Genomic DNA, 16,372 nt, shown 5'->3' with positions numbered 1-16,372 from the left:
TACAAATTTCTACACCACAAATTACACTAAATGTTAGCTAGTTTCAATAGATCTTCAAGCAGATCAACAACTAGAGACTTGCAAGGAAAGCCAACCAGCAACGTTTGTTTTCCATTGTTGCACAGAACTATTCTCTATTGTTTCATACAAAATATTATATAGTTATAAGCAACTATAAAAAAATAATAATTACCAAACAAATAAACAAATTTGCATTTAGCCAAATAAAAAATTAGGGTTTATCTCCACATTGTAAAAAATTTTGCTAAATATTAAAAATTTTAGATGGGTTGATCATAAATTTTTAAAAAAAATTGCAAGAAAATTTATGAAAGCATTAAAAAATGAGCAAATTGTTTTGTTCCACTTCTTACATAGGTATAGCATGGAGGGACATGTGGCCTACTCGGAATCCAAAAGAGTATTCAGTGTCATTTCTTATTTTTAACCCACTGGCGGTTCGGCATGTAAAAAGTCATATTTAAAACAGCAGTCTTCTCTGCATAGCAAAACCGGTTTTTCCATGTTAATAGATAGAGGAATAGTGTATAAGGGAGAAATATTCTCCCAATTTCGCCAATTTTCTAAACTGCCGGTGGGTTAAATTCCAAAAAAGCACTTTTTTTATTTATTATTATTAAAAAAAAATAATAAATAAAAACAGTTTATATGGTTTAGAAGTAAAACAAAATATTATATCGTGATTTTTATTTTTAAAATTCAGTTTAAAAAAAGTTTGAGAGAGATTATTGTGAACATAAACTGCTCTTTCTTAAATACATAAAATAACTGAATAAAGTAAAAAGAGCATAAATAAAGCACAAATAAAGGTGCAGTAATGGACATTACTATAATTTTGTTTCCATAGACAAGAACCTTCTTCTGCTCCTTCAACCCTTATTTATGCTTTATTCATGTCATTTTTGCTTACATTCAACATAGCACAAGGCTTATATTATCTTATAGCCTATCTTTTTATCTAATAGCTTATCTACTTCTTGGCATAAAACATAAAATACTTATTAAATTTAAAGAAACATTTAATAAATTTTTTATTCTTAAATAATGTTTTGACGGAGAGAAAAATATATAGTTAGGATAAAATGCATGGTACATTGCCTATGTATAGTATTAACACAGTTTTTTTAGGAAAAAAAGAAAACCTAACGCTCCAAAAAAATTTCTTTCACTCTGCCTATGATTTTTCAAAAAACTTTCTGTGCAAACTAAAATCTGTAGAAATTATAGAAAACTCGCACTGGAAGGCATCCTTAAACAATGCATGAATCTTAATTATCACTCAATTTATGGCTATTTATTATTTTAAGAGTTCAATATTAAGACTAAGAGATATATTTTTAAGGACTAATTCAATATTTCGAGGTAAGCAACTGGAACTTTTCCCTTCTCTGTGCCTCGTTCACCCATCATCCAATCTGTGTCCGGAACGGCAAGATTACTGACAACAATTACCTAAAAAAGAATAGAAGTTTCAAATAATACAGTAAAACCTCGCTACAACAATTTTCTTGGGACGAAATAAATATATTGTTGTAGAGGGATATATTGTTATATCAAGCGTCTACATACTTTGGGGACAGGAAAAGATTTTTCTTTAACTTTTATGTTATATATGTATTAACTATAAATGTATATATTTTATAAAAAATTAATTTGGAAGAGTGTTAATAATGGTTAAATATCAAAAACATTTGAAATAAAATAAGATCGCAAACACACTTGAAAATATTGAATTGTTTATTGAAAATAATCTGATATTTTTGTTTGTTTACTCATTTTACTGACTGAAGTCAACCAACAAAGTATATACATTGAGTTCAAAGTCTGAAAATGATTTTTGTTTGTCTCCACCCACCCTCGACAGAAAAAGTTCTCTTTCAGGTGTTAATGTGATTTGTGACTCATGATCAGCTTTTAACATAAAGGAAATGAAATCAGATAGAAATGTTACATCTGTGTCTTCTTAAGAGACAATTCGAAGAATGGAAGCTTTTGGGGTTGTCAGCAGTAAGTCTTCTCTTGTTAGAAAGAAAATGGAAAAATGGCAAAAGATGATAAGATAACATTTTTGCCATTTTTTAGAAAACCTATAATAAATGGAGAAACTAAGGTTGAAATTTGGGGAAAAAATTGTTTTAAAGGGGTTTATTATTTCAGAGAATATCGTAATATGGAGAGGAGGATAACATTCATTCATATGAAAGTTCGTCGGGACCACGAAACATTATCATAATAGAGGGGGTTATTGTTGTATTGGATATCGTAGTAGCGAGAGTTCACTGTATTCATCACAAACAGAATTTTTTATTTTATTAACATACTAAATTAAAACAATGTTAATAAAAAGGGAAAAAAATAAAAAATAAAATTTGCAAGAGAGTACTTTGCACTTCACTTGCATTATATTTTTATTAGCCTTTTTATAACTTCATATCTCATCAGAGAAATGCTGCAATCTTAGTTTACTTTGCCCTGTTGTCTTTTAACATAAATATTTTCAACTTGACAACTTTCAAATCAAATTTGCAAAAAACATTTACATGGAAACAGGTAAATCTTTTAACAAAATAAAGAATATTTTCAAATTTGTTGTTATTTAAACAGAATTAAGGGTTTTATTTTCAATTATTAAATAAATTTATGACTCGTTTTCTATGAACCTTGATCAACAACTTATAGAAGCCATTTAAAGTTTCAACAGACATAATATTTTTTTTTATTAAAATTGCAAAGCAAAGAATAGTTTATGGCAGCATTCCCAATATTTTCTTCTAAGTATGTCAAATAATAAATATAACCAAAGCAAAATAAAATTTAAATTAATGGCAAGTATCAATTAAAAAGACAAGTATTAGTATTCATTAAATTTATTCACAAATAATTATTGAATTAATGAGAAGTATTAAGAAATAAATCATACACTACTGATAAATTACGCTGGGTGTAAAATTGAACTCTCTATAAATCTGGACCTGAGATTGGTCTGCTTCTCCTCCCCGCAATTCCCAACCTCATTCCATCATCTAAGCGTTGGTGGCCACTCATTTTTACTGTTACAATTTGAATTTAACCTATTGCTGCAAAATAACACCAAGAAATTTGCCGAGGGTGCAAGCGAATGAAATGTGCCTTAAACTTACACGCACTTATATAGCCTGTTTCTCTAAAGGCTTCGTCTACACATGATTACATATTTTATGCATAAGATTTACATTTTTGTCTAAAAGCAGTAGTTCAGCTCTTTTCATGAAATTCAATAAAATATGCAAATTCTCTTAATTAATTTCAGCAGTATATATATATATATAAGTTAAAAATATAGAGAAAATGAGGAAAATAATAACGATTAAAGAAAAGAGAAAAAGAAAAATTATTAAAAAATAATTTTCAGAAAATGAAAAAGATATAATCTCTTCATCAGCTCACACGATTATATCCGCAAAAAGGAGTGCTTTCTAATATTGCATCAATATAGCCAAAGCAAAAAATATCAATACAATAATGTGAGGAGCACTAAAAAAAATTGAACCAAAATAGAACGCATTCAGTAATACATATGTAAAAAACAGAAAATAAAAATAAAAAGTAAAGAAAAAACAGAACAAAACACAAAACGAAATCAATAAAGCAAGTAGCAAATTCAAATGAACTTTCATGCACTGAAATCTTTCAAGAATGATTTCAAATATTTTCCTTATAAGATTGCCAGATAACGAAATATGAAAACAGAAGCGCAAATTGAGTTAAAAGCGTAAATAGAGGTATTTTGCTTTATGGCTCATTCTAACTATATATATATAGTAAATTACTATACATATGCATATAGATATATAGATAAAGTAATTTACTTCATATATATAGATATATATAAACCTCATAAAAATAAAAATAAAAAGAAGAAAGATACCTCATCTGCAGTTAAGGACAATTCAGTAGTGTCGTAAGCTTCATAATTGTAAAGCACCCTGGCTCTCTTCTTGTCATCAGGAAGGGAATTGAGGGGCATGTCTGAAGGACTGGGTGAAGACGGATAAAGACCTTGATAACCACCGCTCTTAGGTTTTGAAGCAGTGGATGTGCTGTAGATGATAAGAATTGGTTAATTCTAAAGCACAAACAATTTAAAATAACATATACACTTTGAAATGATGTTTTTTTTTTTTAACATTAATATCCTTAATGTAAAGAGCATGCAACTATTATTATTTACTGAGTGATTTTTTATAACATCAACATACAACAATAACAGGGGTGATTGTGAGCCCAACTCAAAAATCTTGAAAATTTCTGAGTAAAATCATTGAGGACGCATTTCAAAAAATTTATGTATTAATAAATTTAAATCATTTATATTTTCACAACATGAATTCCTAAATAAATTATATCCAGCATAATTTAAATGAATAATTATGTATAAGTATCTCAAATCACATTTATTATTCTACCAGAAAAAATATTTACAAATGAAGGAGATGACAAGAATAAATTCCAGTTCTAATATTTTTAAATAAAATATACACGAATTTTTATACATAAATGAGATATGTGATTTCTTGAAACTTCTGAATTCCTTGGATTCCCGAAATTTTCTGGAAAAAATCAGGAAATTTTGTTTTCCAGAGCTCAATCATCTCTGCAATAAAAACTATTTTTCAGCTCCTTTTTAAGGCAATTTTTTATTTATTTATTTCGCAATAAAAATGCAAAATGCATCGCAATAAAAAAAATTTTAACTTCAACTGCAGATTCATACACATGCATGGGAGATGCACTATTCGTAAGCATTCGTCTCTCAGACAGAACATAATATATTTGATTTGTGTTTTATTGAGTACAAAAAGCAATAAAACACACTTTAAATCTGAAAAGTTGCTTAGTAATTATTCATTTTCTAAAATGGAAATGAACATAGTTAACTTACTTTGTGTTGCCCGTAGAACGAATGTTTATAAATCTACAGTTAAAAATGGAAAGTTTGTTGACAAAATTGATTCCTGGATCATTACAAACTTTTCAAATATAGCAACAGAATTGTACAATTTATATTTTTAAAACATTATACAAGTAAGAAAATATCCATGTGTATTTCATAATTTTTTTGCTAAAAAGCACATTTTTTCAAAATTATAAGACTTTGAACTTTTATGCTAATATTCAACAAAAAAAAAACTTTAAGAGAGATTACAAAAAACATTTGCTTTCACAAGGCATAGGCTGAAAATTCAAGGAACAAAACTGAGTTTCTTTTTAAACTGTGAATTTCAGAAATCTATTTGTAATAAAAATTATAATAAAATGTGGTTTAAAAGGTTACGTTTTAAGATCAAGAATTATTAAAAATTTCTGTTGGAATTTATTTTGTGTATGTGTGTGAAGGAAAATCAATATTTAACTATAATTATCTTAAAATTCACTTTGTTTTTATTTGGTCTGAAAAACTTAAAAGCATTTTAATATTTTTAAAATTTCTTGACTAAAGTACTGGAATTTACAGCATAAAAAATACCTTTGAGATTTATTTATAAGTTTCAAAACTATGAAAATTAATAAAATAATTTAAACAAGCTTAAAATAAAAAAATTTTAAGTTTGTAAATCAATATTTTTTTCAAATTCGTTTTATTTTTACTTAAATAGATGATTTTTTAAAAAGTCAGTGAATTTTAATCACAAAATCCTGCAAAAAATTGGTTTTCTCCATGTTATTCAACGAGATGCAAGGTAGAAAAATTTACAAGTTTCTAGAGACTGCATTCTAACTATGGAAACCAGTTATGCACATGCACATTGCTTAAAAGTTATTTTGAAAATTCCCTGCCTATTTCCTACTCATCTATCATTACGGAACAACAGTAGGATGATCATTTCTGCCCACTTGCATCATTTGAAAGGAATATGTGAGCTGATTTTAAAATTCTCCATGTTATAGAAAAATGAAAGAAAAAAAATAATGAAAAACAAATAATTACTAGGGAAAAAATTTTAAGCAATTGATTAATGAAAATTAACTTTTTTTATTTTATAATAAAAAGTTGATTTGCCAGAAAAAGAAAACAGTACAATTTTTTCTTTTATTGCTTGTAATATCAATTATTTCTTTAATCATTTTCTTTTCTGATTAATTTCTTACTTCTTAATAACATGGATAACAATTGAAGTTTTAAGAAAGCAAATATGAGTTAAAGGATAAGTGAAACTTGAACATCGCTGTTTGCCACTTCAATACAAACAAATAGTACATTATAATTGCCTATACAAATAAAATAAAGTTTATACTGGTTTCCCTTCATATGTTGATAGAAAAAAAACTACTTATACTATTAACTGCTATGTAAAGACTTCACATAATTCATTTCGGCATAATTAGAGATAAAGCAATATCTTGGGACTCTTGGACGGTAGGATTTGAAATAGCATTATTAAGTTTAACTCTTTTATTTTTAGCTGAAAATAGCCGCCGTTGTGGAGCAATTTTTCCTTTTTTTTGTTGGAGGCAAAGGATTTAGAGGAGTGGTAGAATTATGATGAGCCAGCAACTTTACTTGAGCTGATTTATATGTGTCATTTAAAATTTTAACTTCTGAATACTTCTTCTTTGATACCATAAATCATATCACTAAATTTTTTTATCGAAGCCTCTTTTGCTTCAATTAATGATATGTTCACTGTCCCACTTTCCTTTAAAAGTTCTGTAACTATAACATTTTCTTCAAAATCTTTATCAGCTTTATCTGCATCAATACATAAATTAGTTGTTTTCCCACCTACTTTATCAATGCACTGTTTCGCCTGTAAGTACCTGGATGTCAAATGAATATGCTTGCACATATTATTTTTAATACTTGCATCTATACATGTGCAAGTATATGCATGTAAGCAGGAATCATATTCATCACAATGTAGTTGACATAAACAGTTTTTATTGTTCTTTTTTACCATATAGGTTGTTGCATGGTCATTTGAAGAAAGTACAACGAATGAATCTTTTATTTCATTAACAAAATCAAGAGATAATGCAAGGCTAGTTTGATGTCTCAGACCCAAGTCACTCAGCTTTGGTACTAGCTTGCCTTTATGTAAAATAACAAGTTTATCATACAGTTTATCTCCGATGAATTTCATAATCTGAATAACAGATTTGTCTAACCTTTTTACCTTTTTGCCCTTGAATTAAATATATTTCAGTGTCCGGTGCATACTTTCAAGATGCATGTTGGTATTGATTCCCAGGTTTGTTCTATAACAATAAGCCCAGCACGCGGAATTATTTCCATAATACTGAAAAAAGTAGTCTCCAAACTGCTTTAAATCATCACTTAAAGAAAACATATCTTTATTGTTTTTTAGCAGAACTTCAAATGTATTTATATCAATTTTGTAAATCGAAGTTTTTAAAATTTTGTACACAAAAACACGTAAATCTTGGTTTTTAATTTTGTGAAGATTGTTCCTCCAGGCATTATCAACATGCCAGGCACAATAGTCTGTTAGTAGGGATAGTGTCAAATGTTGATAACCAAGCATTATAATATGTTTCAGCCATATCAGGCATAAAAATTGCAGTTGAGATATCCCCTACAACTTCCTTAATCTCATTAAAAAATACAGAACATGAATCTTGATTTTAAATCGTGAAGGTGCATGGAAGTCCTTGCCTCATGTCAATGAGGACTAGCAATGTTGACAGTTGAAAATCGATGCATATGCATTCAGGAGCATATTTAGTTAGCATTTCTTTCTGTGCCTCAGTCATAATAATAAGCACAAAATCATCACTTTGAAAATTTTGATGCTTCGGACAATCGTTCTCTTGAAATTTATAAAATAAGACATCTTTATTATCTTTGTGATTCACCCAAAGATCAATGCTTGCGGCATCACTTTTAAGACCACAAGCTTCAACTTTAAATTCCATTTGAATTTTATGCAGGCCTTTATTTGTTAGCAAATGAACTCGCTTAATTCTAGATGGAGGGATATTGTCTCTAACATCATCTAAAATTTTATTAAATGAAGTCCCTGTTGCAATTTTAGCAGCAAAGAAACTTCTTTCTTCTTCGGTTAATGACAAATGTCCAATTCCATTTGTATGGCCAATATGTATTTTGATATATTTTACAAGGCACCCACCTGCGGAACTATTCACAGTGAAGCCAGCAGGGCAATAGCCATTTATTTTTCTACTGCCTTGCATTTTTAAGTGTCTCAGCCTTTTACCTTTACATTTATAGTAACCAGATCTGTTACAAATGAAGAACTGTTTTTCCACACCAGCAGTAGCATGGGCAACACCATGTTCTTTAACAAAGCTTCTCCAGTTTAGCTTTCCATGCTACAAAGTCACTTTCACTTTCGAATTGAAGAGTTTCTTCTTCAATATTAATGTCGTGATCTGCTTCAAAATGTATTTTCAAATCCTTCTTTGATCCCGTAAAATTACACATGGGGCAATCATCAGATTTTGTATCAATAATTCCATGAGCAGTTTTTTCTTGAAGACGTAGATTGCAAATATCATTATATTGTTTTGAACACATATATCAAGGGAATTGAAAAACTTTACCTTGTTTTAATGAAGGACACAGAGATTGAATTTCAGCCAAATGAAATTTAAGCACATTTTCGTAAAATTTTTCTATTTTTAAACATCTTTCTGCAAGAACTATATTCAAGACTGCTTGTGGCTCCTGATCAACACTTTGTTCAATAAGCACAAAATCATCAGCAACATTTTGCGAAACAATAGGACTGTCCATATCCAAAAAATCATCGTCCGTATTCCGTTCCATATTGCCAGCATCAGTATAAGAAACCATAGGTTTGTCCACATCCAAAAAATCATTAGCTGAATTTCGTTCCAAGTCGTCAACAGTATTAATGTAAGTTGGCCCTAAAAGGGGCCGTTTTTTTTTTTTTTTTAAATCATCGGACATAATAAGACAGCAATTTTAACGAGACAGCAGAGGCAATAAAAAATGGCAATCAAAACAACATTCAAAAAATCCCACTCACAGTGAAGAAAGTGCATTTTTCCCTTTTCTCAAATCCTCCCTCATATTACCCTATTTTTTCCTTAAGTACCAAAGTTAGAAAGCAGGCCCTAGACAATTCAGAAAAATTTCAGTACACTACTTACAAGGACAAAACTTCTAAAGTGTTAAAAAATCTGTGTAAAAAATAAAAATTGTGCTTGAATTAAATTATTAATTCATTTGATCATTTTATTATTTGAAACTGAGAAACTTACTTTCATTTTTTATAAAAATAATACATTTTCGTAAGAAATAAATAATAATTGATGTTTAACAATCTAGAGTTCAAAAAAAAAAATAATAATTTCCATTGCTTTAAAAAAATATTTGTTAAAAAGATAAATTATAATTTGAATACAATATTCAAAGAAAGGAAATTTATTTCTCGAAGATACATTATACAACACAGTCACTCTTAACTTGGACAAATATTTTCAGACCGATTTCAAATTTAAGCTGCATATCTAAAATAACATTATTTACAGAAAGAATGTAGCATTATTTCCTTTTATTGCATAGTTTTGTTCTGAACAAAATTCTGAGGATTTTGATTTTTTTCTTTAATTGTGCAATTTATGTAAAAATTTATGCACAATTAGTAAATAATTGATGTTTAACCATCTAGAATTCAAACAAAATTATTTCCATTTTTTTTTTTTAAATTTTAGTTAAAAAGATTAATTATAATTTCAATACAATATTTGAAGAAAGGGCTTAAAGCTACATTATTCAAGACATTAATTCTTAACTTGGAAAAATAATTTCGGACTGACTTCAAATTTAAACTGCATATTTAAAATAACATTATACAAATGGAATATAGAATTATTTTCTTTTACTGCATAGTTTTGTTATGAACAACATACTTATGAAGATTTTGATTTTTAAAAAACAATTGTGCAATTTATGCAAAAATTTATGTACAAAACATTCTATGAGCTTTTACACTAAAAACATACACAATGAAAAAAAATGCTATTTTGGTGTAAAAACTTTAGGAGCTACAAATTTGGCTGGCACTTTTTAAAAAGAAAAAAAAGTGTAAAAAGTGATGAAAAGCTATAAAACTGCGATTTTGTTTTATGCAGCTTTTAAAAAATTGATTTTTATACTTCACAATAACATTATATAAAAAAAAAATTCTAGAATTTTGAGTCCTTTCATTATCTTGCAAAAAAAAGTGTCATTAGAGTATATTAAGCTTAAGAAGTAAAATTATTTGTAAAAACAGATAATGTGGCATACCTTGTAAGTTCTTTTTGTAAGTCAACCATGAACTGTTGGCACTGATTGTAGAATGCTGCCTGTGCCTCGACAAAATCGCTCAAACAGCGTAAATGATTGGCCTGAAATCATGTTTAAGATTCAATTTATTAAAATATAAAAAGTTCAATATAATGTTGAATTGATTCATTTGAAACTGGCCAAAGCAGATCAGAGCTTTCTATTATATTTCATATATTTGAAAGATTAAGCAGATTAGGCTTGTAGAGAAAATTTTCTTGATGTTAATCGCAAGGGTCATTTGTGAATAGTGATTTTTGCTTCAGAGTTTCGTGCAAAATTTCTTCCATATATTTTCTCATTTTTGATATCACATTTTTTTTCTTTTACTTTTAGCTGCTTCAGCATTTAAGATTATAAATTGAACAGTTTTAAACATGAAGCACTGCATATTCTTTATGAGAATATTTAGTTCACTTCGAATGTTAATACAGCAAAATCTGTTTAAGTTACACCTTGCAGTGCATTGTTTTTATGGAAAACTCATAGAGGGATTAATCTTTTTTTTTTTTAATTACTTCTTACATTAAGATATCCTAAACATATAGTATCACATCATTTATGTTGTCTACATTATGTTATGTTTATTTTGTACACTTCAAAATAATAAAAAAAAAGATAAATGTTATTAAGATTTTAAACATAACTTCAAAATTCAATTCTTCAATGTTGACATTGAAGACCATAGTGAATGTTAAAACAAATGTAAACAAGCAAATAATGTCCACAGGCAAACAAAAATGAAAAAGCTTACAATCTCCATATCTATATTTATATTGCAATATCTATATTTTAGGTCTTTTACTTTTTGTAAACATTAAATTATTGTTTGTTAATGAAACTTTGAGTTCTATAAAAATATGGTTACGTGACGACTGAATCATGAAAAACAATAAGATTTAAATTTACCTCTATCAAGGGAAAGTGAGATTGCTTTTATAATTCTTACTTTACATCTGCTTTAAATCTTTAATTGAATTCAACAATATCAGAACAGGTGATTTTTTAAAATGAGGCCAAAATTCGTTCCTACTTAATATTTCTTTTATTACAGTAATATCTCGAAAATCCAGGTTGTTCGGGACTTTATACAGTCCGGATTTTCAAAATTTCTAGATTATAGGTATATTACTTTAAACCAATAAAATTATCAAAGTTTTGATGTCACCAGGTGGATGTAATTTTACATCCACCTGGATAACATTTTCTTTCCAACTGCTTTAAGAAGTGATAACTCAAATTCAAAATTTGCCTAGCGTAATAATATTGTATTAGCAAAATTTAAAAAATCATGTGAAAATGGTTAAAAAGAATGATAAATAATGAAAGGAAAACAATGTGGCTTATGATGGAATCGTTAAAAATCAAGTGGTTAAAAGTTTTACCTCAATATTTCAAAATCACATGTTGTCCCTGTGACAGAATTTTTTCTAGCTTTCTGTGGCAATTCTCTCTAGTACTAATACCTTTCTGGGAGACATTTTTAATAGTAGCAAATATATATATGTAAATAATTTAAAGCAACAGAAGCGCTTTCTGTTTACAAAGAAGAGCCTTGATGTATAGAATGGAACAGTATATAATTTTTTAAATTATAAATGTAAGAATTTTTTTTAATCTACATATAAAATAATACATATTCTAATATTATTGACGAATTCTCCTGTACTACAAAAATATTTGTAGTGTTAACTTTTTTAAATTTTTGCTATTTGGAATTACTTTTTATAATATCAATCTGAAATTCTAGCTGAAGCCAGTCATTGTGGATTTTTTTTTTTTATTCTCCGAAGAAAGTAGAAAAAAAATCACGAGTGTTTGTTCCACCTCTGGCATGCGAAAAAGGCATTTTTTCAATATAATTCTGCAGAAAGGGAACAAAAAGCTCTGCAAAATCATTTCGAAAACTTCTGCAGATAAAAAAAAAACAAACTTCTTTGCTTCCCAAATAAAAACGCTTTTTGCAAGAACTTTGTAATGTTTTGCAGCAATTTTGCCATGTCACCACAATTCTATCACAGGGCATGCCATAATAACATTGAATCAAAAACATTAACATTTGAAAAACTGTGGAAATGGCCGATAAAACGATAATAACTGCAAAAAAAATTATTGAAAAATGGCGTAAGGGTGAGATAGAATTTTTGCTAACTGAGCATGTCAAAACGTCCCAACTGAAACTAAATTCGTGTATTGTATTAACATCGTATTAAAAGTGTCAAAATTAGAAAAAAAACACATGGAAATAAATGAAAAGCGATGGATAACCAGCGAAGAAATGAGCAGTAAAAACGTGGATTTATGATAAAATCATCGCGAATCGAGCATGTCAAAAAAATAATGATTCAAGTTTGAAATTTGCATGTTGTAATAAAATTGGAATCAGAAAGAATCTGTGCAAATGACCAAAAAACAATCCAAAAGTGATGTGATCGTTTAAAACCATCGTTGAACAGCCGACCAACTTTATTGGGTTAACGACTACTAATGTTCAACTCTGTAGCCTTGTAATTTTGAAACCAATCCAGAAGACAAGAGAACTCCTGGATCAAGAATTGAGAGAAATTTGTCTTTGTGGAGGAATTTTTGACCCGCATTTGCGTTACATAGAGAGGAAAACCACAAAAACCTCTCACAGTTAGCCTGACGGCAAAGGAATTCTAACCCATGATCCGTCTACAACTGAGGATATTTTACATCAGCACATAAGTTGTTGATTGACATGTTTGTTGATTGACTTACATGAGCACTGCTAATCCCTTCAAGTAAGAGTCTAGTGATTTCAGCTTGTCTGTCAAATTCAGCCTGAGAAATTCTGAGTTCCGTTTCAGCCTACAAAATAATATTAAAAATAGGCATTTAAAAGAATAAAAGGGCGGATTACAATGAAATACATTTCAAAATCTGAGTTTTGAAATGTAATCAGAAAACAAATCTATAAAAAATAAAACAATATGAGAAATAGTATTTAAAAATGTATAACTAAATAGATTGATTATGATGAACTACTACTAAAAAGCGGAGCTTTAAAATATGATTTTTAAAAAAATGTAAAAGAAAAACACTTTGAACTAAGATAAAAAAAATTGCCCTAAAATAAATTAATACTTTAAAAAATGAAATAAAACAATATGAAAAACAGAACTTAAAAAAAGTAGAAGGGTTGATAAGTAATCACATCTCAAAAGCAGAGTTTTGATGATAAGTTATTAAAAAAACGTACAGGCTAAGGTGAAAAATTATAATAACTTTTTAAAATAGCTGCCAACTTGATAGGAAGACATTTCAGTAGATTTTGCAAAACATTAATTCAATAAACTATCGCACAATAACTAAAATATTCTGGATTAGAACATTTTATAAATTTTAAAAATCAAAAAAGGAAAATAAAAAATAAAGAGTATATTAAACAAATAACTACAAAGCTATATTTACTGGAATATTTTCCTTCGTATTTGACATTAATAGGATTAAGATGCATATTTTTAAAAAATAAATTTTTGAATAATAATAACAAATAGTTTAGTAGATTATGTAACATTTTTTATGTGACATTTTTTATGAAAACATATTTTTATGAATGTAAGAAACAACTATTTTCAATAAGTACAACTTTAGCTTTATAGCAAATATTATTCAGTGTGCATTTATTTATTGTTTACAACAAATTCAAAATATTATAATTTATTCAAAAAAGTATGGTTTGAATGGTCAACTAATTTTAAATTAATGGTTTTCTTACAAAATCTATAACCCAATATTTTGTCTAGTATAATAATTATTTATGAATACATGAATTAATAAATGTTATTATAACTAAGTTTGCAATTCATTAATAAATACAGAATCATGCTATATAAATTTATTGATTAATTTATTACCAATTAATTTATTACAATTAATCAGCAACCATTGAGATTTTTGGTTGGTTCAACTGAATAAGAATTTATATAAGTGCAATTAAATGATATTAATAAGTTATAAAGAATAGGAATTTATTCACATAGAAAGTGATTGAAAATGAAATATTTAAATTTATGAGATTAAACTGTGTAACAGAGATTAAAATTCAAAGCAAATGGATTCTACGGAAGCTGTTCTTTGCAGGGTCACAGAGCAGCTAAAAGCTCTTTCTTTTCATCCCGAATTAACTTTATGTAGGAGGCCTTTTAGTAAATATGATGTCATATGATAGTGGAATATGATGTCATTTCAACTGGAATTAACCTTTTTAGTTGGCTTTGGCAGTATTAGAGTAGGGAGAAAAGATTGCATCATTGCAATTTTATTTTTATTTTTTTTGGCTATACAATTTGGTTTATACTTATGTTATTCTATCATACCTGCCAACATTGGGGAGATAAAATATTGGAGACATTTTTTAGCTTATGAGTAAAGTTATGCATGATAATGTAAGTCAAAAAGTGAAATTGAAAACATCAAGCATGATAATGCAAGTCAAAAAGTGAAATTCAAAACATCAAGCATGACTATGTAAGTCAAAAAGAGAAATTCAAAACATCAAACATGATAATGTAAGTCAAAAAAAGAAATTCAAAACATCAAGCATAATAATGTAAGTGAAAAAGAGAAATTTAAAATTGGAAATAATATAAGCACTTACATTCAGCAAAAAATATGTATATAAATCTTAATCTGAAGAAGATTTTTGAAACCATTATTTATAATTACTTAAATTATTTTAAAACTGTTGTTTAACAGCTGACCCAATTTCGGGTTTACAGCTACTAATTTTTAACTCTGTAGTCTTGTAATTTTGAACTCAATCCACAAGACAAGGAAACTCCTGAATCAATCAAGTACTGGGAAAAATTTACCTTTGTGGAGGACTTTTTGATGGTACTAACCTGCATTTGCGTTACATGGAGACGAAAACCACGAAAATGTCCCACGGTTAGCCTGACTGCAAGGGGTTCTTAAACTTTTAACACTCAACAGACTGCAGTGCAGGCAATAGCACTATCTGTTGAGGAATAAGAGAAGTATTTTTGCCATCAATGGATATTTTATTTCCAAAAAAAAATTTCTTATTTAAATTTCTTCAACTAATACGAAAAAATTTAAGAACATACAGGTAAACAGGAGATAGTCATAAAATACAGGAGTCTCCGTTAGAACACAGGTATGTTCATGGCAGACTTGACAGATATGTTCTATGTGAAAAATGCATTATATGTCTTCTTGCTCATGGATTTAATAATTGAAAACAGCCGCAACAGCCCATTGTGGGCCGGGGGATCATTTAGGTTAAGACGCCACAATACAGACCACACAGTTGTGACAATGTGGTCTGTATTGCCCACTGGCTCTTATAAATTGCCAGACAAGCTGACTATAAATTGCCAGACAAGCTGACTTTTCTAATGAAATTCCTTTAACAAAAACTGTTATTGTATAACGTTTCGACAACTTGATTAACCTCAAATAAAAAGGTAGTACTGATGAGCTAAAAAAAACAATATACAGTTAAAACACATACAAAAAAAAAACATTACAAGATTATTGCTTAAAACAATAAGCTTTTATTAAATTGATTACCTGCTGAATCTCACGCTGAACCTGGTCAGGTTTAAGCTTCATAATAAAACAGATAATTAAAACAGAGAGAAAAATAATTAAATAAATAATTGTCAAGATGATTTAATCAAGTATGAGGTGCATGTCCAAAGAATACAATATGTGCAACATAAAAAATCTATATTATACAAAATACCAATGCATATCTATGGATACAAGTAGATTGTTACAAAATATCGTTAGAATTTCTGTTTTGCACTGGCAATATAGAAATGAAGTATCAAGCGAGTGAGCAGTTATAAGAGTGAAAGCTTAAACAAATATGCTTAATTAATTTCTCACATGGGCTATGAAAAATAGAAACAAATTGAGCTATAAGTTAAGCAAAAAATGAAAAGTCAAATACTTATGTTTTAATTATGTTATTAAATTATACAAGATCAATAATGATTTAAATCTATATGTAAGTTTTATTCATGCTGCATTATTGATGCAGAA

At 28.2% G+C, this 16,372-nt stretch overlaps 1 protein-coding gene across 2 annotated transcripts in view; it reads right to left on the bottom strand.

Annotated features, from left to right (window-relative positions):
- Positions 1-644: 644 nt before the first annotated feature.
- LOC107448959 (SH3 domain containing GRB2 like, endophilin-B) overlaps positions 645-16,372 on the bottom strand; it is a 47,635-nt gene continuing 31,907 nt past the window's right edge. The window contains exons 6-10 of one of the 2 annotated variants that reach the window (XM_016064337.4): positions 15,896-15,931; positions 13,079-13,168; positions 10,298-10,398; positions 3,929-4,100; positions 645-1,473 (exon numbers count right to left, since the gene is read on the bottom strand). In XM_016064337.4, the coding sequence (XP_015919823.1) occupies positions 1,366-1,473; positions 3,929-4,100; positions 10,298-10,398; positions 13,079-13,168; positions 15,896-15,931 (507 nt within the window). In that variant the 3' untranslated portion in view covers positions 645-1,365. The remainder of the gene's footprint in view (positions 1,474-3,928; positions 4,101-10,297; positions 10,399-13,078; positions 13,169-15,895; positions 15,932-16,372) is intronic. The other variant, XM_016064338.4, reaches the window with a different exon arrangement.

This window comes from Parasteatoda tepidariorum, chromosome 7 (assembly GCF_043381705.1).
Source record: "Parasteatoda tepidariorum isolate YZ-2023 chromosome 7, CAS_Ptep_4.0, whole genome shotgun sequence".
In the NCBI taxonomy this organism is placed as follows: Eukaryota; Metazoa; Arthropoda; class Arachnida; order Araneae; family Theridiidae; genus Parasteatoda; species Parasteatoda tepidariorum.
The sequence above is the reverse complement of the archived record's forward strand: the minus strand, read 5'-3'. Positions and strand labels throughout refer to the sequence as shown.